At 46.1% G+C, this 24465-nt stretch overlaps 1 protein-coding gene across 1 annotated transcript in view; it reads right to left on the bottom strand.

Moving 5' to 3' along the window:
* The window catches only part of STK35 (serine/threonine kinase 35), a 32624-nt gene extending 24183 nt beyond the window's left edge, over positions 1-8441 (bottom strand). Inside the window, exon 1 of the mRNA XM_061630915.1 lies at positions 7693-8441. Within this exon, the coding sequence (XP_061486899.1) occupies positions 7693-8155 (463 nt within the window). The 5' untranslated portion in view covers positions 8156-8441. The remainder of the gene's footprint in view (positions 1-7692) is intronic.
* Between the last annotated feature and the right edge of the window lie 16024 nt (positions 8442-24465).

Below are 24465 nucleotides of genomic sequence, written 5' to 3'. Positions count from 1 at the left end.
AGTTAGAGTGAGTTTGGTGACACCTTTTTCTACCTAGTGGCCCTTCAAAATTCAAATGAACTAGAGACAGAGGAATACCTGAATCACTTGCTGCGTAATTTGCTATATTATTTCTGAAGAGCTTAGAAAGACATCTCTCCCCATCTATTTCTCTGGGCAACATCTATGATTAAGTTTCATGATAGCCAGATCTAGTTTAAAGTTCAGGTAGTTGGCTAAAGATAATATTTTCAGTCTTAAAAAAAGCATTAGAAACTTTGTAAGATACCTGGAACCATACAATTTAACATTTCAGTTCTACCTCAAGCATTAACTAGGGTGGGCAAAATCATAGCCAGATCATGAGGAGTTGGAATCAGTTCAGAAAGTGCCTTGCTATAGTATCCATAAAATATAAACACACAGAGAGATTGTAACCTTAAGTACACTTACTTGAAAGAAAGCCTACCTGAATACAAACAGAATTACTTCCAAATAAGCATGTGTAAGATTGAACTGTAAATCTGTCACTTCTGTAAATCTGCCACCAAAGTGGCTTCAGTGTCTAGGAGTGCTTATGCTCAGCTGCAGCTGATTCACCAGCTATGGCCATTCCTGGACCGGGACAGCCTGTCCTCAGCTGTCCACGCTCTGGTGACTTCCATCTGGACTATTGTAAAGCACTGTACATAGGGCCGCCCTTGAAGACAGTGTGGAGGCTGCAGTAAGTGTAGAATGAGGCTGTTAAGCTAGTAAGTGGGGCAGCCCAATGGGATTGTATATCACCAGTCCTAAAAACACTGCACTAGCTACTAGGCTCAATTCAAGGTGTTAGTATTAGCATACAAACTCCTAAATAGCTTGAGACCCAAGCATCTAAAAGAGCGCCTCCCCCGGTATCAACCATCTTGGACCCTACGATTGGCAGGTGAAGCCTTGTTGATGGTGTCACCGCCAGCACTGCCTGGTTGATGATGACCCGTGACAGGACCGTCTCAGTGGTGGTTCCCCCCCATTTGTGGAACGCCCTCCCCAGTGAGGTGTGTCTGCCTCCATCACTTTTGACGTTCAGAGGGAATTTTTAAAAATTCTTGTTTACCCAGGCACTTGATGGCTGAAGAGGGCCACTCCTGGCAACTCGAAGATTACTGGTGAAAGAATGTTTTTAACTGTGTTTATACAATAGTTTAAACTGTTTTTAAAAGAACTTTTAACTGTATTCTAGAATGTTAAGATTATTTTTTTTAATTGTAATTGTGTTTGAAATGTTTCAGTCTTGATTTTAGAATGCTTCCCCCCATCCCCTTCGTTAAATTGTTTGGTTTTTATGTTTGCCACCTTGGGCTCCTTTGGGAGGAAGGGTGGGATATCAATTCAATAAATAAAATAAATAAATAATGTTGTGGGCTTCCATCTAAGATGCCTATTGTATATTAGCAGAAACTTAATTCATAAACTACTTGACTAGCTTAATGGCTATGGGGATAACACTCTTCTCCCATGTTCATTAGAGACATGGGAAAGTAAGTTACATTCGTTAGTATTAATTACTCACAGTGACCACCTCCTCTTTTCACAGTCGAGTGTCCAATTCCCCTCCTCCATGTTATGCTGAAGAGTTAATAGTAAGCGACTAGCCACGTGGCTGAGCCGCTAAAGGTAGCAGCTCAGAGGCTGCTGATCTACAGCGAACGAATGCTACACATTCGGGCATTCTGTGAGCTCCTGTGTGGCACACAGCTGAACAGCTTTTGTGGCATGCTGGATGACATGTGGAGGGAGTTGGCTTAGCTGTCATAAGCTAGCTCCATGCAATGACATTATAGCTTGTGAAGGGCACACAGTCCAGCACAAGCTCAGACTGAGTTATGTTGGTAGGGCTTGGACCGCACACTGCTGCAGCATGTACTGTGCACATGCACACTCCACCCCCCTTTTGCTTGGGTCTAGGGAGTGCCCTTTATTAAAAAAGAGTTTACATTAAATGTAGAGAAATAAAAACAGCACCAGCAACATTCTGCTGAAGAATTGCCCCACGAAAGGTTCAGTTGCTGTTTGCTCTTCCTCGTTATTAGGCACTTGTCCTCAAGAGGACCATTCCCACCACCTGAGCCTTGGGCATAATTGTGGTGCCTGCTATTCCAAAGGGCATGGCCACAGTGACTCCTGATGCCACATGAGGCTGACTGGCATGGAGGTGGCTCACAAGGGACAAGGATACAGACTGTGGTGGAGGAAGGATATGGAAAAAAGCAAGCCACTTCTAGGAGGTCTCTGCTAGTCCCAAAGGAAACAAGCTCGTATCAGAGGAGATACAAGGGACTAGGAAATTGGTGTGCACGTGAAGGGTTAAACATACACATTAAAATGTCTCTTTCACCTAAGCGTTGTGTGGAAAAATGTGTGTGTGTGTCTCTCACAAACACAGGATATGTAAGAATCAAGTAGGAAAATATTTTCAAGTTGGCTGCATGTATATTGCTCGTTCCAGAGTATTTTAAATTCCAGGGATCATGTTAAGACACTTTAGATGCACAGGAGTTCTTTATCTTAGTGAGGACACCATGAGATGCAGGCTCAAGTTACTAAGCCAAGGTGGCTAAATGGGGGCACATCTGATACACACAGAAGGAGGTGTGAAGGCTCTGTCGACCAGACTACATATAAAAGTATTTACAACCCTCAGGACAATGCAGCAGTTAAAATAGAGCCTCGAAGTGAAGAGCCACTTGCCCATCTATATATGGCACATAAGAACTAGCTCAGGTAGCATATGCACAGAATACTAAACCATGGTTAATTAAACCATGGCTTAGTATTACATATGAACCCCACCCAGCAGCTTATTGTTTTACTGCCAACAGACAGTCTGAAGCTATGGTTTGTTGTTAGCTTGTGAACCATTGTTTTAACCATGGCTTGGCTTATGTGCGAATCTGGCACTCTTCCTGAACCATGGTTTGTTGGCCGCTCCACTACAGATGCCTGCCAAGCTACAAAGGCATGAAACAAGAGCAGCTGGGAAACAAATCTTTAGAGAAACAAGACATTGTTTGATTGTCTCTGGGACCACTTGTGGCTAACATGTGGTTTGCAAAACAAAGCATGGCTTAGTGTTATGTGCTAACCAGACCAATGGAAGATTTGCAGTAGTTGGCTTTTTTCTTTGTCTAAGCTTGTACACAAGCAGACAAATAATTTTAATTCTATTGGTTATTGGTTATATTGCAAACAGCAGATGTAAGCAAAATATACATAATGATTATTCATGTTAAGAAATAAGACAGTTAACGTTTTCTTGCTTGCGTTGATCAGCATCTTTATATTTTAAGAATTATACTGTAAGAATTCTTTGCCTGTATTAGTTCTGACTGTGTACCCTTGTATTGTTTTATGTAGCCAATTATTTTTATGATAAATACATTTTGAAAATAAATTGTGGCCTACTCGCCTTGACTGTGAACATGCTCAATACATATGAGGGAAACTCAACTACAGGGTCAAGACTAGGGATGGGGATCCTGGTGCCCTCCAGACAGGGCCAGCCCCAGGCATACCGGGGCCCTTGGGAACCAGCCTGCCCTGAGCCCTAGCACCCGCATGCCCCACCTACCTACCAGGCAGGTGGAGGAGTGGGAGGTCGGGTGGGCGAGGTGGCAGGACAGCAGGCAAGCAAGCGAGCGGTGGGTGGGCAAGTGGGATGGCAGGCGGGCAAGCGAGCAGGGGGAGGGCAAGCGAGGGAGCAGGTGGGTGCAAGCGGGCAGGCGTGGGGGAGAGCGAGTGGGGGCTGGCTGGCAAGCTGGCAGCTCCCTCCCTGCGATCCGCGGTGGAAGGGGAGCACTACTCCCCCACCATAACGAGGGGCCATCAAGCCGTTGAGTGATTGAGCGGGCGGGATGGCAGGCGAGCTGGCAGAGAACGAGGGAGCCAGCGGGGGCAGATCCACGGCAGGGAGCCTGCTGCAGAAGGGGAGCGCTACTCCATCACCATAACAAGGGGTCCTTCAGAGGCCCCTGTGGGCCACAGGGCCCTCGGCCAGGGCCTCATCTGGCTGCCCTTTGCAGCCGGCCCTGCCTCCAGATGCTGTTGGACTACAATTCCCCATTATCCCTGAGGACTGTCCATGCTGGCTGGGGCCTGATGAAACTTGTAGTTCAGTAACATCTCCCAGATTCCCCATGCCTGGCTACCTTTAAGTGAGGACTCCATGGGTCATGGGTACATGGCATATGTATGTGGAGCCTCTGCCGGATTTAAGAATAACCTATTTCTATGACTGGAAAGATTTTTCAGTTTTAACTCTCAGGGTTGCAGTGACAGTTTTGATGCTGACAGGTCAATCAAGGAAGATGGCCATTTCAGAATACAAGTACTGAAGAATGAACGCACTGTGCACACTTCCATAGGGGCTGGGAGGGGGCATCTGAGGCAGACCTCCTGCTCCATCCCATGGTGATGAAAAACCGCAAAATCCTATGCCCCTGTGATGCCCTCCCAAGAATCACAGGACTGCATCCTAAAATAGTAAAATAAATCAAGCAAAGTATTTTAAACATTGAAAAGAGCAGCAATGAAAGACCATAATGACACCTTACAGTCAATTCTGTCTATTAGTTTCTATATGAGATGTCCCCATAGGAATGGCTACATAATCTCCTCCTATTAAAAATTGGAACGTATTTTCAAGAGGTATACTAAGCTCTTGAGGTGTTCCAACACTGCATGTAATTGCTGCCCTGGGCTCATATATATATATATATTCATAGAATCATTATAGCTACACACACACTCTACTATTAAGCAAGTTACCTGAGGAATGAAAAAGGAGACTTTAGGGCCTAATAATTTATGCACATTCAGTTATAAGTCCCTATAGGCCTGCATATTCCGTACCACCTTTGAGGAAGGTCTCCACAACAGTCATGATTCAGGCAACGCATCTTTGGAGACGAACCCTAAAAGAAGCACATGCAAACTTCCTATAACTAGGGAAGGGGCATAGCGCAGTGGTAAGAACATAATAGGAGCCTCTGGATCAGGCCAATGGCCCTTCTAGTACAACATCCTGTTCTCACAGAGGCAACATCATGGAGACCTTGCTCAAAGGTAAAAGGGTCTCCACTGGATGTCATCCACAGATATTGGTATTATAAATACGATCACTGATTCATCTAGCTCAGGATTGCCTGTCTCTATTGGAAGCAGGCTTCCAGGGTTTAAGAGGGGAGTTATTTTCCAGCCCTGGAGATGTCAGGTGTTAAACACTAAACTTTTTTTTTTTTGGCCAAAGTAGTCTCTACCGATGGCTACTAGCCATGATGTTCTACCATCCTTTCCTCCGAGAACCTCAGTGTATCACGTGGGTTTCATGGGCAGGCGAAGAAGTTTTATGGGCTTGTTTCAAAAGCTGGTGTGGGTCCTGAGTAGTCATTAAGCACAGCCCTGCTGGGTCAGGCCAGTGGCCCATCTAGGCCAGCATCCTGTTCTCACTGTGGCCAGCCAGATGCCCCAACGGGAAGCCTGCAAGCAGGACCTGAGCGCAACAACACTCTCCCCACTTGTGACCCCCAGCAACTGACATTCAGGGGCATACTGTCTCCAACAGTGGAGACAGAACATGGCTGTCACATCTTGTATTCATAAGGGATGGCCTATGCCACATTGGATGTGCCCATCTATTCCCATTTCTCTTTGAACCATACTTCCATAAGCTTAGAGGGCCAGAATATTGCAGCATGTGTGCACAAGATGTGCACCAGCCACTTCTCACACCCCTTTTAAAAATGTGTACATGCTACATACAAAGAGCAGATCAGAGGCCCCCATACACTGGCGTAAGGGCACACCAAACTTCTATAGGGAAACATGCATAGGAATCTGTGTCCTCTTCCCCCAGCTCCTATATCCTGAAGCATATTTTTATTTATTTATTTGTTTATTATTTGATTTATATCCCGCCTTTCCTCCCAGCAGCAGCCCAGCATATGCATCCACAGAAGGCGCCACACAGACAATCAACCGCTACATACAGTACACACCTGTTTGCTTCTGATGAGTATACAAGGGGCAGCTTTACAGGACCAGCACCTTGAGTGTGGTCACACAGGATTTTTCTTTATAAGGCACCCTACAAAGGATTGTCCTCACATACACACTTTAGTTTATTGTGGGGCAGTTTGGCAGGCCAATCCTGGGAGAATAATTTTGCCCTCCACAAAATCCTACACAGAGCCCTTGTCTCCTCCACCTCATTGTCCCCCCTCTTTTCCTAGAGAGTGTTTAACTTAAGAAAAGCTTGCCTGGATCAAGTCCCATCAAGCACCCTGCTCTCACAGTAGCAAACCCGACGTCCACTGAAAACATGTAACTTGGTGACCTAAGCTGGCAATGTATTTTCTTTTAAAAAGTGCCCTATTTTCCACTTGCAATTGTCTATTATTATTATTATTGAAAAAAGATACAGGATGCCAGGATTCACACACCCCTTCCCAGGAGGGGGTATACCTAGGATGAACACCTCAGTAAGGCACAGGTATGCAATCTTTGCTCCAAGGTACAGACTCCCCTATTGAGCGTCCTGCATAGGGTCTTGCCCCTCCTCATTCAACGGTGAAATAGATGCACGTGGGGGTGAGAATAACTGAGGGATTTACACGCACAAAACCTCTGCCGAGGCAGTGGGCAGGGGTCCCCTTTCTCCTCTCCCCTTGCTTCCATGTTCAGTCCAAGGAACAAAAAATGCAAAGGGCAGCGAGGGAGGAAGGAAGGGAAGAGTGTGTGGGCCTGTACAGAACTCATTAATGCCCCCCTCCCTCACTTTGCTCCCTTTGAACTGAGACAGCTTAAGAGCCTGGCTGCTGGATCAGGCCGAAGGGGGCTTGTGGTATTCTGGCCTCCCAGTGGCCACCAGATGCCCTGATGGGAAGCCCACAAGCAGGACCTGAGTGTGCAACAGCAACTCTCTGCACTTGTGAGTCCCGGAAATGGGCATTCAGAAGCACACTGCCTCTAGCAGAAGCTGAGAACAGAACCACTGTGGCCAGTAGCCATCACTACACTTAGAGGCAGTGCAATGAGCAGCATTTTCAGGTCTCAGGCCACATCCACACCATACATTTATTTCACTTGAAATAGTCATGGCTTCCCCCAAAGAATCCTGGTAAGTGTAGTTTGTGAAGGGTGTGGGTGAGAGTTGTCTGGAGACTCCTGTTGTCCTCAGAGCTACAATTCCCTGAGAGGTTTAACAACCAATCCGTCTTGCTAGGGAACTCTGGGAACTGCACCTGTGTGGGGTGAACAACTCTCAGCGCCCTTCCCAAGATTCTTTGGGGGAAACTATGCCTGTTTCCAAGTGGAATAAAAATACAGTGTGAGTGCAGCCCTAATTTGTTGCATGTTTAACACAAGGGGCTGGTAAGTTACTTCGGGGAATCACCTCCCCCCCCCGAAAAGCAGAACAGAATTCCAGAATGGTAGAGTTGGAAGGGAGTCCTCTGAGGCCATCCAGTCCAACCCCCTGCTCGTTGCTGGAATTCAACTTACACAAACTTGCGGCGACCGAGAGAGGAGGAGGTTTGACAAAACAACAACTGTAGTTTGTAAGGTGTGTGTGTGCGAGTCTCAGCCCTGTATAGTCAGCCAGACGCCCCCTCCGCCCCCCATTTGCTTCCGAGGGCCGGCCCGCGCGCGCGCGCGGCCCCCCTCAGGACTCACCTTTGAGGGAGGTCTCGACGAGGCGGAGGTACAGGGCGCTCTGCTTGTTGCCGTGGCTCATGCGCTGCCCGAGGCCGTCGCGCTGGAGGACGCACTCTTCGAAGCGCACCACGTTGGGGTGGCGGCGGCGCAGGCTGGTCAAGGCCCAGAACTCGGCCAGCGCCAGCTCCACGTTCTCGGGTGCGTCGCAGCGGATGCGCTTGACGGCCAGGCGGGCGCCGCTGCGCCCGGACACGGCCTCGTACACCACACCGTAGGCGCCGCGCCCGATCTCAGCCACCAGCCGGTAGCGCGGAGGGGAAGTCGCCTGGCTCGGCCCGCCCGGCCCGCCGCCTCCAACCTCCATGGCGGCGCCGGCGGCGCCCCTCAGAAGCGGCGGGACCCGCTCGCGCCTCAGGCGCCGCTCCGGCACCCTTTGTGTCCCTCGGCAGCCGCCGTCGTCGTCCTCGCCGCCCGTTTCCATGGCAACGCCGCGGTGGGGCCTAGCTGCTGCCGCCGTCGTAGCCGCGGCCGGGTAAGACCCTTCTTCATCACGCCCGGCCGGCCGGCCGGCCCGGGTCGGGGCTGGAGCGACCGTCTCGCGTTCGCTGCCTTTTCCAGTTGCTTTTCCTCCGGGCCGCCGAAGGAACTGCGGGGACGAGAGACAGACACGCAAAAGGCGGCGGCCGGTCAGGGAGGAGAAAAGTGGGCGTGCGGGTAAAAGGGGGAACGGAAGGTCGGAGGGAAGGAAAAGCGCGCCCTGCCTGCCCCTTTAAAAAGCGCACAGCCAATCGTCGCTTCCGAAAGCCCGATAGAAGTCGGAGGAGGGAGTGGGGAGTGGGCCGTACCATTTTGTAAATAGAAAGGGGTTGGGGAAAGGGAATAGAGTGCCTCGTCACTAAAAACGAATGAGAGCCACTGTTAACGAAGCGCAGTGAATACTTCCTGGAAAGGGCAATTAAATGATAAAAAAACCCCAACTATCATTCACGGTAACACGCAAGAAACTAAGAACTCTTTAAAAAAAACACCCCCATCATCTATTTTGGAATAGTTTGCTCCCTTCCTTGAACTGTAAACATTTCATTCATAGCTTCAGGGAGACGGCAGAGTCCATTCTGCAGTTTGGGCCGGGGGGGAGAGGTTGGAAATGGGACAAAGGCAAATGGAATTCCACTGCTCCATTACCTTTTTCTACTCCGTTCCACTACCACTTGCAACCCTAGATTTGGGCAGCTGTTGCTTTTCAAATAAATCTCCACTTACCAGGATGGGTGAGATGATCCTCTTCCTCCCTTGGATTTCACCCCCTCGGGGTCTGTGTGGTTGGAGATGTTGATTCCCAAACTATGAAAAGAGAGAGAAATACTCTGAATCTCTGAATGGATGCAGAGACACTGGGCGCTAAGTTGATACTATCGCAGGGACTGAGGGACCAGGTGAACGGGTGGGGTGGGTCATTACATAAGTCCCTTATGCAATAACAACTGGCCATCTCCGGGGGGGGGGCGGCGAGGGGAGAAAGGGATATGTAGCTAAGCAGGCAACCCGCACTGGCAGCTGCTAATCCGCTCTAAAAGGCACGCTGAGCTGAGATGGCACGGAAGGGGGGTTGCCTGACAGAATCAGCCTGGGGGTGGGGTCTTGAACCTGGAGGGAAAGATTCGCCCCATGCACTGGATGGAGATTGTCAGTGTGTCTGTGGGTGCATTAATTGTTTAATTTGACTGTGACTTCTCATTCAAGTTTGGGAAGGGCCGTAGTTCGGAGGTAGAGTACCTTCCTTGCATGCCGAAGGTCCCAGGTTCAGTCTCTGAGGCAGCTGCCGGTTACAGCAATAATAGAAGATACAACTGTAGAAACAGATGAGACTGATGTAGTTATAAAACAAGTTAAAGCATTCCAAATGGGACAGAACTGTATGCAGTCAGGCAGAAACGCCAGAGGCCCTTGCCTGAAACCTTGGAGAGCCGTTGCTGTCAGTCAGTGTAGACAGTCCTGCACTAGATGGATAAATGGTCTCACTTGGTATAAGGCGGCTTCCTGAGATGTTAATATTATGTAAAACAACAAAGGCTCTTCCGACACCTCTAAAGACAAACATTGTTGTGACCCATAAGCTCAATCAGGCATAGCTAACCTTCTACAATGTGTTGGTCACACGAGCTTTTATGTGACTCTAACCGTGATTTCCATGGGATGTTATTCCCACTGTTTTGGAATGTCAGCCTTGCAAAGTGGCTTTTCAGGGGAGAGGTACTCCGTAGTGCAAATGCCATTTTTAATGTATTTTGTGAGCTGCGTTTCCAAATAAAGCCACAAGCAGCACAAAATAAAAATGCTGGAATTCTCATGATTTCTCATCTGGCTTACAGTTTGTTGGGTTTGTCCTCATAGCTCTGTGAGATGTCACACGAGAAACAGCCCATAGCTCAGTGGCAGAGCATGTGCTTTGCCTACAGGGAGACCATTATTATTATTATTATTATTATTATTATTATTATTATTATTATTATTATTATTATTATCTTTATATATACCCCACCCTTTTTCCAAACTGGAACTCAAGGCGGCTTCCAGATAAAAACAAGTACACATCATTAAGAACCTATAAAAATATAGGTTTCCCCACCATCTCCCAGTTAAAGCATGTCAGGTTGACATATACTGTATAGGAAAGAAGCTTAGACAGTGCCAGGTGCTCTGACTTGGTATGAGGGAGCTGCAGGTGAAGTTGGTGCGAACCTGCATTGTGATTCTTATCAATTCAATGCAACCAAGCATTACTAAAAGCCATTGGCCTGATCCTGCAGGACTCTTATTATGTCAGGCCACTGGGATCCAATCCAAGGCAGCACTAAGTCACGGTGCCATCACTGCAAGGATTTCTGCTTGCACAATAAGACTTGCCCCCTCTCCTTCCCCTCGCATGCCCCCTAAGTCCATTCTAGGGGTTCCCCCAACCCTCCAGAGCTGATTTGGGAAGGCCACAGAGGGAGGAGAGAAGTCCAACTGGCACAAGTGGAAATCCTTGTGCTGATGGGATGCATCTGTTGAATAATGGCCTGCTGTGGATTTTTTTTTCTTCCCACCATACTGTATGTTAGGAGAAAGGGGTGCATCAAAGGAGGTGTGTTCCATATCTCCTGTGAGGCATGCCTGACTAAGGGGGTCAAAGAAGGCACCAACTTACCTCTGATCTGCTGCATTTCAGTTACACTATTTCACACATTTTTTCCCCACCCATGTCTCGGCCTCTTGCCACAGGCAAGTCTTTTTGCAGGCCTCCTTTCCAAGGCTGGCTGCTTCAGCATAATTCCTTCTGTGGAGCTTCCAGTTCTCCCTTTTCCCACTCCAGTCTCCTCAGGAGTAAATCCCAAACTCTAGGAACAGTCCAAGCCTCCCAGAGTTGCTTCAGGGTTCCAGAAAGTAGGCTGTCACCAAAGAAGGGAGGGTGTGTCTTGCTTCAATGCTTTTGGCCTGGGCAGGTTTAAGTCTAAACCCCCATGCCTCCCCGTGGAGGAGTGGGGTGGGGCTGTGTAAACCTAGGATGCTGGTGTTCCCTCTTTTGCCTCACCAAATGAGTCAGAGGGGGCCAGCAGCACCCCATACTGGGTGGCCTGCACCCATTCCTGGACTCCTGAGTCCTTACTTAGAGACCTCAATATTCCAGCCTGTGCTGGCCTTCACCTCCCTGCCTGCAAATTTTATATCCTTCCTGCCTTCTAGGGTTGCCAGGTTCAGGGCCTGAGACTGATCCTGTATCTTTAGAAGAAGAGAAAGTCAGACAAGTGCAGGTGTTCTTGGAACACTGTAATGGGAAAAATCACAAGGTGGAATTCTCCCTTCCCCCTGCACTTGGCTGACTTTCTCTTCTCCTAAAGATACAGGATCAGTCTGAGGCCCTGAACCTGGCAACCCTACTGCCTTCCCACCCTTGCTGCCTGAGGCAGGGCAGCTGGTCTCCTGTCACAGATGGAACCTCTAGGCAGTGTCCAAATGTGGTCTCTTCAAGACATGTTACCTGATTGGCACCTGGTGGTATAGACTGAGGCACACCTAAAAGGCCAAGGGGTGGCAAAAAAAAAAGGTGAGTCTGGGCAGCCAATCACAGTCATCTTGGCATTTGTCAGGAAGCAGATGCATCAGTACAAAAAGCAACCATTAATTAGCATGGTCACATGTACATGATTAGATGCATGAGACTGGAGCCATGGGTATGAAAATGCAATGTGGCCATCAGCTCACACCTTGCTGAATAATGCCAGAACATGCATGCAACTCTCAGTAAGGTTCATGGTTTGGAAGAGTGCAGCGGAAAGTTGTATCTTCAGGAGATAGCCAGAGGTATCTAACGGGCTTCCCTTGAGTGAGATCTCCGCAAGGCACAACTAGAGCATACCGGAGAGTATCTGGGTGTGTCTTGGTGTGTAGGGAATTATGTACATCTGGAGTTCCCAAACTGTGGTCTGTGGACCACCAATGGTCTGCAAGCTTCACTCAGGTGGTCCATGGCATGTCTGTAAAAATGCAATTAAAAATAATGCAGCATCTAGCAAAGCACATTATAATCGCTACAACAGGCAGTAAAAAATTAAGTGGTCCACCAAGACCCTTGGCAATTTTCAAGCGGTCCATGGGGAGAAAAGTTTGGGAGTCACTGGTATAGATGATCTCTGTCTGTGGGGATGTATAAGATTACTGATGTGCCCACAGATCTGGGGTGCTGGCCAAATGGCATCCCTTGTGGATTTAATGCCTGGAGAGTTAACTTTACGTGATGCTTCATTGCATGCCTAAGTAAGTTTCTTGTTGGGCAACTCAATATTTTGTTGCTGCCAAATAGTTAACATTTTGTTTATTCATTTATTACATTTGTATACCACCCCATAGCCGAAGCTCTGTGGGCGGTTTACAACAATTAAATAATTGTTGAAATGCTTTGTTGTTTGCTTTCAGATCTGTTGTTTGTATGCTTTAATATCTGGAAAACTTTCCTCTTTCAAGAAGCCTTTTAGGTTGAGACCTATCCCAGTCTGTGTCTGTGTTAGAATTGCTTGTTAATATTTTTTTTAATAATGTTTTTAACCTTTTTTTTAAAAAGATGTTTTTAAAGCTTTTTAAAAATGTTTTTAATGTTGTTTTGTTTTAATGTATTTTAAGGTCTGTTTTTATGATGTTTTAAAGTGTTTTTAGCGGTTCTGTTTGCCGCCCTGGGCTCCTGCTGAGAGGAAGGACAGGATATAAATCAAATAATAAATAAATAATAAATAAAACCAGTTTGAAGAGACCCAAGGAAAAATACATCTTTTGTTGAAGATGTAGGTTTGAGAGTCTGCAGTTTGGCAGTTCAGTGGCTGTGTACCACCATACATTTAAAGCACGTGACTTCCCCAAAGGATCCTGGGTACTTTGTGAAGAGTGCCACCGCCTGACTGGTTGTAAGTAAGAAGGCAGGCAGGTGGGGGCTGCTGGGTACAGGATGAGGTTGGTCGCACAGTGCCCCATTCACCTTAATGGACCAACCTCCACTGACAGTCAACTGAAGTTATTTCCAGGTAAAACAGCATGGAATTGCAGTTGGGACTTTCCTGTGTCTGAGACTTTTATCTGGGACATTTCAAAAGCTTGCATCCCTACATTAGGACCATAATGCTAGTGTGAGGAAAGTTTAAATTGTTTCCTAGTCTACTATGTCTGTTAATTTACTTAGCAATGCTAGGATGGTTATGTTTTTGCCCAATCCTACTGATGTGAATGGTCACTGTTCCTGTTTTGCATGCATTTTAAGCTTTAATTGAATTGGCACAGACTGAATGTCTTGTGCTGCATTGCCATTTGATGCCGTTGTTCGGTTTACCCCTTTCTACACCCATGCATGTAATATTCCTGCCTTTTGAGGACAGCGCTTCATGTACCTGCTGAAGTGGACTGTAGTCCGTGAAAGCTGATGCCATAATAAATCTCTTAGTCTTCATGGTGCCACAAGACTCTGGGTTTTTTTTCTGCTTTGTATTTTCTTCTTGGCTATAGTTATGTAATAGTTGCTGGAGTTTTTTTGGCTGTTTGAGGACCAAACCACATGTAGAAACCTATGCTCCCTGCTGCCAGCCTGTATTTTTTCAGTGAGCCTGAGAGCTAGAACATTTTTATTTTAAAATGAAAATGTATCTGCTTGGGTTTTCTTTGAGATTCTTGGGCAAGATGTCCTAGTGCAGTTGACACCTGACATTGTGCCGATGTGTATTTTTGCATGAATAACTCATGTCAAGTGTTGCCATTCCATCTGACAGGGAGAACAAACTGTCCCATTCCCCTCCAGCATACTTGAGCCTGAACTCAAATTGGCATATCTTCTTTATTTTGTTTCTTACATTTTTATCCCACCTTTCCTCTAAGGAGCTCAAGGTGGTGTGCGTGGTTCTCCCTTCTCCATTTTATCTTGACAACAACCTTGTGAGGTAGGTTAGGCTGAGAGATAGTGACTGGCCCAAGGTCACCCAGTAAGCTTCATGGCTGAGTAGGGATTCGAACCCTAGTCTCCCAGGTCATAGTCTGACATCCTAACCACTACACCACCCTTGCTGTCTAGGAATCTCTGTAGTGGTGAAGGTTAAGCAGACAATGGCGTATAATGTTTATTGCACACTTGCAAGAAAATTGATCCTTTAGTGTGGAATCACCTACACTTTGGAACTCTCTGCCTATTAACATCAAGCAGCTGCCTTTACTGTACTGTTTTTGGCACCTGCTAAAAAAACACTTTTGTTTAGACAAGCCCATCCAGATATGCAATTTTAACATGCATAAGTATATTTGTTTTAAGGTCACCAAGCAATTAGGAGAAGGGTATCAAGTTCAGGATAACAGACGTTAAATTAACATAGATATGTTAGCAGCTTCTCAACGGAGAGAGGACTTCTTTGGGGGTGAAACCAGGGTAAGTCTCAACCCTGGCTTGTGTCACTGTTCCCTAGGAGTTCCAGGTGGCATACATGGTTCTTTTTTAATCCTCACAACAACCCTGTGAGGTAGGTTAGACTACGAGACTGTGATGCCCAAGGTCACCCAGTGAGCTTCAGGACCAAGCAGGGATTTGAGTCCTGGTCTCCCAGGTCCTAATTTGACACTCTAACCACTACTCCACATTGCCTCTGCTACTTCTCATGGAGCACACTATCTCGACTCCTCTGTTGTGCTACCTCTCCTGACCTGCTGAATGGGACACTGACAAGTACACAGGGCAGGTACTGGGAACTGGCTTCAAATCCTAGCTCATTCTGCCGGAGAGGCGGTATATGCAAGTTTGTGGGGGATTTTGACAACGTCCTGCTTCCTCTCCTCCCAACTTCCCCTGCAGCAGGATAAGCGGGCAGCGTTTCTGTCCCCGAAGACCACATTCAAGGGGTTGGGGATATCCAAGGGTTGCATGCCGGCAGGTGTGGCTAGAGCCTGCCACACAGACACACACAACTGTTAATGCACACATCAACTCTCTGGGGGCTGGTCCACTAGGGCAAACAGGTGTTGGCTGTGCTCTGGCTCCACCTCCTGTTGGCCTTCTGCCCACCCAGTCCCAATGGAACCCACCTGCCACTGTCAACGCTCATTCACACATGCACACACACAGTGCTGTAGTCGTCCAGGGTCTCGGGGTCTTAGACCCCTTACTTTTTTGGGAGCAGGGTCCCTATGTCTCCAGCATCCTATGAGCCAATCCGCATGAAAGTGGAGTGTGTTATCCACAGAGAAGGGTCTTCTAACATGCTTACTTGTCCTTTCCTGCTGATTGGAGCCAATCGGAGTGCAAGGAGGTGAGTCAGCCACTGAGAAGACTCTTTTCAGTAGCTGACATTCTCCTCTTACATGCTTGTGGGCTCCTAGGGATGTCTGTTGTTGTGGGAGGAGGCATTAACAAGGATCTCATTCTCAACCCAGCAGCAAAAAAAGAGGGAGGGGCATAGCTGTGACTATCATGAAGGGACCCTGCATTTCTGAATTTGCCACTACACTACTGGGCGCACAGAGAGATGCATTCAGAGAGAGATAAGTGTGCAAGGAGGACACTCCTCGTGTATCTTTCCAGTTACACGTAAATCACCTCTAACCCATCAGGTTTTGGGCACCTGGGGTTGTTATTTTAACAAAGAGAAGCGTGTGCAGGGAGAGTCATCCCCATGGGTTTATATTCCCAGTGAAATGCGGGAGACTGCTGTCCCTGTGCTGTCAGTGATTTTTGTTGGAGCATTGGTAAAGCTAGCAAAGTTTAGCTAAGTGTAATTTGCTCAGCATCCTGTGCAGAGTGAGTGTATGTGGTAACCTGAGAGAAAGCAAACTTTACCTTGCTTTGAATCACTGAGACTTTGAAAAATGGAAATGGACAGCTTTCAAGTCGATCCTGACTTATGGCGACCCTACGAATAGGGTTTTCATGGTAAGCGGTATTCAGAGGGGTTTTACCATTGCCTCCCTCTGAGGCTGAGAGGCAAGTGACTGGCCCAAGGTCACCCGGTGTGCTTCATGGCTGTGTGGGGATTCGAACCCTGATCTCCCAGGTCATAGTCCAGCACCTTAACCACTACACAACACTGGCTCTCCACTGAGACTTTAGAGTTAGTAAAATAAGAAAAGACTACTTTATTAATAGAAATGCATACTGGATAGGAAAGGCTCTAGTTCTAGTAAATTAAGTATGTTGGAGGTGCAATGGCCAGCCTTGATCATTGCCCTTATACTTCAGGGGAGAGAGATGAGACAAACGTTTCTGCTCTCCCTCAGCTGGTCTGAGAAGAAGGAAGTGGGGTCAGCTCTGTTTACAACAGAAGGAAGACAGAGGAACACAGGTAAGGCAACCCAGCCAGTTGGAGGACTCTCTATCTCCCCTTAGGTATGCAAAGAGTTGCTCTTACCACACTTCCAACAATTTTCACTTGATTGGGAGTCCTGGTGTGTGTAAGATTAAAGCCTCCCCCTTGCACTCCCCATGTACCCAAGATTTTATTTATTTATTTAAAAAGTTTATATCCCGCTTCAGTTCCAAAGAATTCTAAGCGGCCAAAACAATAACATAGTGCAAACACATTATACAATATACAATATATAAAAAAAATAAATTATCTCTCACATTACAATTCAAAAGCTAACCGAAATAAAAAGGTCTTAACTTGGCGACGAAAACTAATTAAAGAGGGGGAAGAACGAATTTCCTGCGGAAGAGAATTCCAAAGAGTTGGTGCTACCACCGAAAATGATCTATTCCTAATACCAGTCCGATGAATTTGGGAAAAAGAAGGAATATTAAGGCCGGGGTCTAATGAAGATCTTAAAGAACGAGCAGGCTCATAAAACGAAATACGATTTGAAAGATAACTAGGGCCTGAACCAGATAAAGCTCTAAACGTTAAAACCAGGATTTTAAACTGAACTCGATAAGAAATTGGAAGCCAGTGTAGTTGTTTTAGGAGCGGAGTAGTGTGAACTCACCAACCTGCTCCTATTAACATCCTGGCAGCCGCTCTTTGGACTAATTTCAGTTGACGAAGTATTTTAAGGGGAAGTCCAGTATAAAGCGAGTTACAATAGTCTAACTTAGACGTAACCAAGGCATGGGTAACCGTGGTTAGGTCAGAGAGTTCCAGAAAAGGGCGCAATTGGCGAACCAATTTTAGGCGGGCAAAGGCACTTCTGGAAGTTGCTAAGACATGGGCCTCCAAAGTCAAGGCCGAATCCAGAAGGACACCCAAACTACGAACCTGGGTCTTTAAAGGGAGTAAAACTCTGTCTAATAACGGTACATTCCCTATTTCCAACTTGGTTCGGTGCTGATTGCTGACTCCATCCTGCTAATAGCTGATCAGCTGGGCAGCAGGGAAAAGTTGGGGCTCCTTGGGGCTTGGCAGGTCTCAGGGAGAGCAGCCAAGGGCCACATTTGGCCCATGGGCTGTGGGTTGCACACCTCTGTCTTACAGCATGAGACAGGAGGGATGGAGTCCAAGTCTTAGCCTATCAGGGGAAGGCAGGATGGATGGCTCCCTCACTTATAAATCTTTCATCCGCCTATTGGGGACAAACTGATAGAACTAGGGGGCTATCAGTCCTCTGATTTGCTACTGTCAACCCTTTGTGCCTCTTGATATAATTGTCTTTCCAAGCACAACATTCCCTTGGAGTGTCAGGGGCCAGGAAGCCAAACCTGGAATGCTGTGAAATCTTTTTGCAGCAGGCTCGTTCCAGTATCTATCCTTTCTAGGCTGGGGATAAAGAGTGCAAGTCTTTCCTAGCTGTCTTCATTAAACCAACCCATCAAGTCAGCACTGCAGAGGAGAGGCCTCTGTTAAATCAACACCCATTTCTCATGATTGTGCTTTGTGCCAGGGGTGTGGGGGGGGCACTGCCAGTCCAATAGAGTTTTGCACATTAAGATTAAGCTGCAAGGGGGAAGAGCAAATTGGTAGGCCATGTTTCTTGCACAATATTAGGTGAGTAAGTAATACCAACTGGGAACACCTCTGGGGGGAAAGAGTTGGGTTATACATTAAACAACGAACAAGCCAAAGACAATGGAGATGCAACAGTGACTCCATCTGAAACAGCAAAGAGACGTGTGGCACCTTAAAGATTAACAGCACAAGAAGAGCCTGCTGGATCAGACCAAGAGCCCATAGAGCCCAGCTTCCGGTTCTCATAGTGGCCAAGCAGATGCCTGAATGGGAGGCATACAAGGACCACCACAGTGCAACAGCAGTCTCCCCACCTCTGATTCCCAGAAGTTGGTATTCAGAGAAGGTATACTGCCTCTGACAGTGGAGGGGAAACATGGCCATCGTGAGTAGTAGCCATTGATAGCCTTGTCCTTCATGACTTTGTCTGATCTTCTTTTAAAACCATCCATGTTGGTGGCCACCACCTCTCCTGTGGGAGTGAATTCTATACATAAAGCACATTTAAACTGGTCACTTGTTTTGCAGAGAAAGGGGTTGGGGGAATCACAGAGTTGGACGGTACTCTGGAGGTCATCTAGTCCAACCCCTGGTCAGTGCAGGTTCTGCAATGCAGACTCTTGCAGCTACTGCACCCCTGATAGATGTCTGTCCTGCCTCTGCTTAAAAGTCTCCAGCAAAGGGCAGCCCACACCTCCCGTGGCAGGCCCATTGTGGAAGAGTTGCTACCATTAGGAAATTTTTCCTAATATTTAACCAAGATCTGCTTCCCTCTAATTTCTACCCTTTGGATCTAGTCCTGTACTCTGGAGCAACAGAGAATGAGGCTGCCTCAGCTTCTGCACAACATCCCTTCAGATATTTCAAGATCTAATTCATGGCTCATTCTCTTAGCCACAATGCCACAACAGCTTTTCAAGGGTAGAAAGCGTGTTCTATCCCCTGAGAAGTAAGCAGTAAACATCTAGGTCATTTATTTATTTATTTGTTACATTTATATACCTTTTAATCATTTGCATTTCCAAGCAGCATGCATACAAACAAGTCATACCTAAAATGAAACAATTTTAAAAAATGAAGTCATTATCTATGGCAGCTGGTGACTCCATAGCCAGTAGGGCAGTGGAATCCGCTCTCGGTTTTAGTCTGGACTTTCAGGGGGCTGTCCAAGGTGCTGAAAGCAGGTTCTATTGCCCCACTGACATAGAGCCACCATCTGCCACTGGTTATCACAAAACCAACCACTGCCTTAAAAAACCTGATGGAACAAGAAAGTCTTAGTCATGCGCCTGAACTTCAACTCAATCCATCACTCGAGTTAAAGGTTTCTCCCAATTTGTTCTGAGCTTTTTTTGCTCCAGGGAAAAGTGGCGAAATTTTGGAAACCTCTGAAAAGATAAAAGCAGCAATTTATTTTCTGCCCAGTAGGGAGCCTTCAAGAAAGTCTTTCTCCCATTCCCAGCCCCTTTATACACATTTATAATTTATTTCGTGTCATCACGTATGTTGAGTGAACACAAATACAGCTTGCAAGTTAAGACAAGACAAAAATAAGAACAAAACATTGTTAAGCATTATTTATTTATCCCAGGACAGAAATACATAAGCTTCAGACCTACTAATAAAACTAAAAACAGCATAAAACAACCACAATTAAAACAAAATTAAAAGACAGCATCAGCAGCGACCAAAACATATGACTACATCTCATATGGGCCATCCCCAAAGGCCTGAGCAATTATTTCACCTGCTGCTGAAATAAACAACGTCATAGTGAGATTCACCTCAGTGGGGAGGCATGGGGTCACCACAGAGAAAGCTTGTCCATGGACACCCACACCACAAATCTCATTAGGCACAGAGATTATTTCTTGTTACAGTGTACAAGACCATGGCACACCAGAGGAATGCTGCACAGCAGGAAAGAATCGATTAATATCAATGCATAGTTGGCATAGTTGGGGTCGGCAACTCTTTTGGGCCTGGGCACATATGGCATTTTGAGAAACTGCCATGGGCACTAACCACAAAATGGCTGCCATGGGGGGATGTGGCATAACACAAAATGGCTGCTATGTGGGCATGATGCACAACACAAAATGGCTGCCATGGGGTAGTGGCAAAACACAAAATGGCTGCCACATTTTACAGCACAGAAAAAGTGACAGGACCACAAAATGACTCTTGCTTGCCTGGATGGAGGATAAAGATGGGTATGTGAGTGCATGTAGCAACCAGCCTGCTGTACAAAGGTGAACTATACACTCCTTGCTCTGCCTACTTTTGTCTCTGGCTCCGCCCACCACTGGCATGTGGCCCCTGGAAGCTTGCTCAGAAAGGAATGTAGCGCTCAAGCTGAAAAAGATTTACCAGCCCTGATCTAGCTAATGGATCGTCCTAGTTGGGAACTATGGGGAAGAAGAGGCCTTGTCTTTCCTTTCCTTTTAAAATATATGCCCTCCCAATGAGGATCAGGATGGATTGCCCAGTAATTCTCTTTTGCTGTTACCGATCCCAAGGAGCTATGGAAGTGTTTCAGTGGGAATAGTTAACACCCAGAATAGAGAGCGCAGAGAGCTAAAGCCAAATTGTGACGAATCCTCTTTTTAAGGAATCTTCTCTCAAATACATCAGGTATCATAGTGATGTCACAATCAGGAAGTTTCTAGAAACCGATCAGAGTGTTCAACTACATTTCCATTTAGGAGAAAAGCTGAGTCACAATATGCAGTTTTATAGCCAAAAAGGAAACAGTTCCAACAATGATTTACCACCGGGCACATTGATAGTGCCTGTGCTTATCCTTTGTAACTTATTCAGAAATAACCTTCCCATGTGTTTAGGAAATTGGGATGACTTCTGGAAGTCATGCTGTGAACGTGAAATATTATAATAAAACTGTGGTTAATGTGCTGGACTACGTCCTGGGAGATCAGGGTTCGAATCCCCACACAGCCATGAAGCTCACTGGGTGGCCTTGGGCCAGTCACTGCCTCTCAGCCTCAGAGGAAGACAATGGTAAACCCCCTCTGAATACCGCTTACCATGAAAACCCTATTCATAGGGTCGCCATAAGTCAGGATCGACTTGAAGGCAGTCCATTTTCAGCTGGAATGAGAGAGGTACATCTTTGTTACTAGGGTAGGTGTGGCTAGCCACTAGTCCTCCAGATGTTGCTGAACTACAACTCTCATCTTCCCAGACCATTGCCCAGGCTGGGAGTTGTAGTACAGAAACACCTGGAAGACCTAGCCACCCTTGTTCCACAAGTTAGCCACCCATGTTCTACAGACAGAATGCCAACATCCCAGGAAATAAGGCAAGATTAATGCACAAAGATGCACACACACACACACACACACACGTGACATGAGCTTATTTCCATGGCTCATTTCCAACTCCCCCTCTAGGATGCACACCTTAACATGGTGAGGGGGGTTGAGAGTGTTGAAGAAGCTGAGAACAATGCCATCAGGAGTCTAGACCAAGAGGCTAGGCTTGTAGCAGGGGCACTCAAGGCAGAATGGTCAAAGCTGAGACACCAGACTAAGATGCATCCAAACTCAGAGGAAGGCAATGGTAAACCACCTCTGAATATCTCTTACCATGAAAACCCTATGAACAGAGTAGCCAAAATGCAACATGAGGTAGTGCTGGAAGATGAGACCCCCAGGTCAGAAGGCACTCACCGAGCTACTGGGGAAGAACAAAGGACAAGGACAAGTAGTGCTGTGACTAATGACGCCACTGGGTCAAAGTAGAAAGGAAGCCCAGAGGCTGATGGACACAGATGCAAAAGGAGAGTCCGGAGTTGTACGACACACAATAGGAACATGGAATGTGAGAAACATGAACCAGGGAAAGTTAGAAATTGTCAAACAAGAAATGGAACGCATCCACATTACAATACTTGGCGTGAGTGAATTAAAATGGACGCGAATGGGACACTTTCAATCAGGCAACTACAAAACATTTGATGCAGGAAATGAGAAATTAAGAAGAAACGGGGTTGCTTTAACAGTGAGAAGTGATGCAGTAAAAGCAATTAAGAGCTATAACACAAGGTCTGAGCGAGTTATATCAATGAGATTTAACGGGAAACCTATTAACATAAGAGAGCTGGGAAAAGAAGGGGGAAGGGGACAGTGATGGGTTAATTTTCTCCCGGTGGAGGGGGGTCAAAGGTCAGAGGAGGTCAAGGAGGGGTAGTGGGTGAGGGAGGGGCAGAGGTCACCCTGGAGGTCATCTAGAGGTCAGATGGGGTTAAAGATACCATTTCTAAGTGGGGGGATTTATTATTATTATTATTTTATATTTGTGATCTTTATTGTGTACAATTTTATTATGTATATGTTTGTTTTTATTGTAAGCTGCCCTGAGTGTCCTATGATAGGGTAGAAGGGCGGGATAGAAATATTTTAAATAAAATAAAAAATAAACATAACCATCAACCAAGTCTACACTCCAACGGCAAATGCAGAAGAGGAGGAATTCGAGAGATTTTATGCAGAAGAACAGGAGGAAATTGATCACACACCAAAACAAGATGTGCTGATAATCATGGGGGACTGGAATGCAAAAGTAGGGAACACAGCAGAACCAGAACTTGTGGGGAAATGGGGCTTAGGAGACAGAAATGAAGCAGGAGAAAGACTTATTGAATTCTGTGAAGCCAATAATTTGTTTCTTGCAAACACATTTTTTGAGCAACCGAAAAGACGACTGTACACGTGGACATCACCAAATGGTCAATATAGGAATCAAATTGATTATATAATTGGTAGCAGAAGATGGAGAAGTTCCATACTTTCTGCAAAAACAAGACCAGGAGCAGACTGTGGTACAGATCATGAACTGGTCATATTGAAAATCAGAGTAAAGCTAAAGATAAACAACAAAGCAATCATAATGCCAAAATACAATTTCAATAACATCCCAGAAGAATATAAAGATCAAATACGGAACAGGTTTGAGGCTTTAAACTTAGTTGACAGAGAACCAGAAGAACTACGGATTGAAGTCAGAGACATTATCAGGGAAGAATGGAAAAAGACAGTGAATGGAAATGGACTGCCTTCAAGTTAATCCTGACTTATAGTGACCCTATGAATAGGAATTGCATGGTAAGCGGTATTCAGAGGGGTTTTCCCATTGCCCCCCTCTGAGGCTAGTCCTCCCAGCTGGCTAGGGCCTGCTCAGCTTGCCACAGCTGCACAAGCCAGCCCCTTCCTTGTACGCAACTGCCAGCTGGGGGGCAACTGGGCTCCTTGGGACTATGCAGCTTGCCCACAGCTGCACAGGTGGCAGGGCACGAACCCTTTGAAGCCCAGGAGACATAAGCCCAGCCAGGCTGTCCTCCCCACTGTGCTATACCAGCAGTTACAAAAAGACAATACCTCTAGTTAAAAAGAGAGAAAGACCTCAATGGATGACTGATGAAACACTTAAAATGGTTAAAGAGAGAAGGAAAGGAAAAGCAAAAGGTTAGAACCCTAAATGCAACAATACAGCGACTAGTACATAGGGACAAAGAGAACTATTACAATAGTTATTTTACAGAAACAGAAGAGGAAAACAAAAAGGGAAGAACAAGAGCCCTATTCCAAAAGATTAGAGAAATTAAAGGGAAGTTTAAACCAAGGGTAGGGATGTTGAATAATCAACAGGGGAACACACTGAATGACCGAGATGAAATAAAAGGAAGATGGAAGCAATATACTGAAGAACTCTATAAAAGAGATGCCAGAATGACTGATTCATTCACAGAGGAACCATATGATGAAGAGCCAGAAATTTTAGAATGCGAGGTGAAAGCTGCTCTTAAAATACTTGGAAGAAACAAATCACCAGGAACAGATGGCATACCAATAGAATTGCTACAACCTACGGAGACTGAATCTGTCCAAATTTTGATGAAAATTTGTCAAGATATATGGAAAACTAAACAATGGCTCACAGACTGGAAGCGTTCAATATACATCCCAATTCCAAAGAAAGGGGATCCCAGGGAATGCAGTAATTATCGAACTATTGCCTTAATATCCCATGCAAGTAAAGTCATGCTCAAGATTCTACAACAAAGGCTCTTACCATATATGGAGCAAGAAATGCCAGATGTCCAAGCTGAATTTAGAAAGGGAAGAGGTACCAGAGATAATCGCAAACATACGTTGGATCATGGAACAGACCAAGGAATTTCAGAAGAAAATCACCCTGTGCTTCATAGATTTCAGCAAAGCCTTTGATTGTGTAGAAAAAGTATGGAATGCTTTAAAAGAAATGGGGGTGCCACAGCATCTGATTGTTCTAATGCACAACCTTTAGTGTGGACAAGAGGCTACTGTAAGGACAGAAT

Source organism: Rhineura floridana, chromosome 6 (assembly GCF_030035675.1).
Source record: "Rhineura floridana isolate rRhiFlo1 chromosome 6, rRhiFlo1.hap2, whole genome shotgun sequence".
Taxonomy (NCBI): domain Eukaryota; kingdom Metazoa; phylum Chordata; class Lepidosauria; order Squamata; family Rhineuridae; genus Rhineura; species Rhineura floridana.
This window is presented reverse-complemented; position numbering and strand designations above follow the sequence as displayed.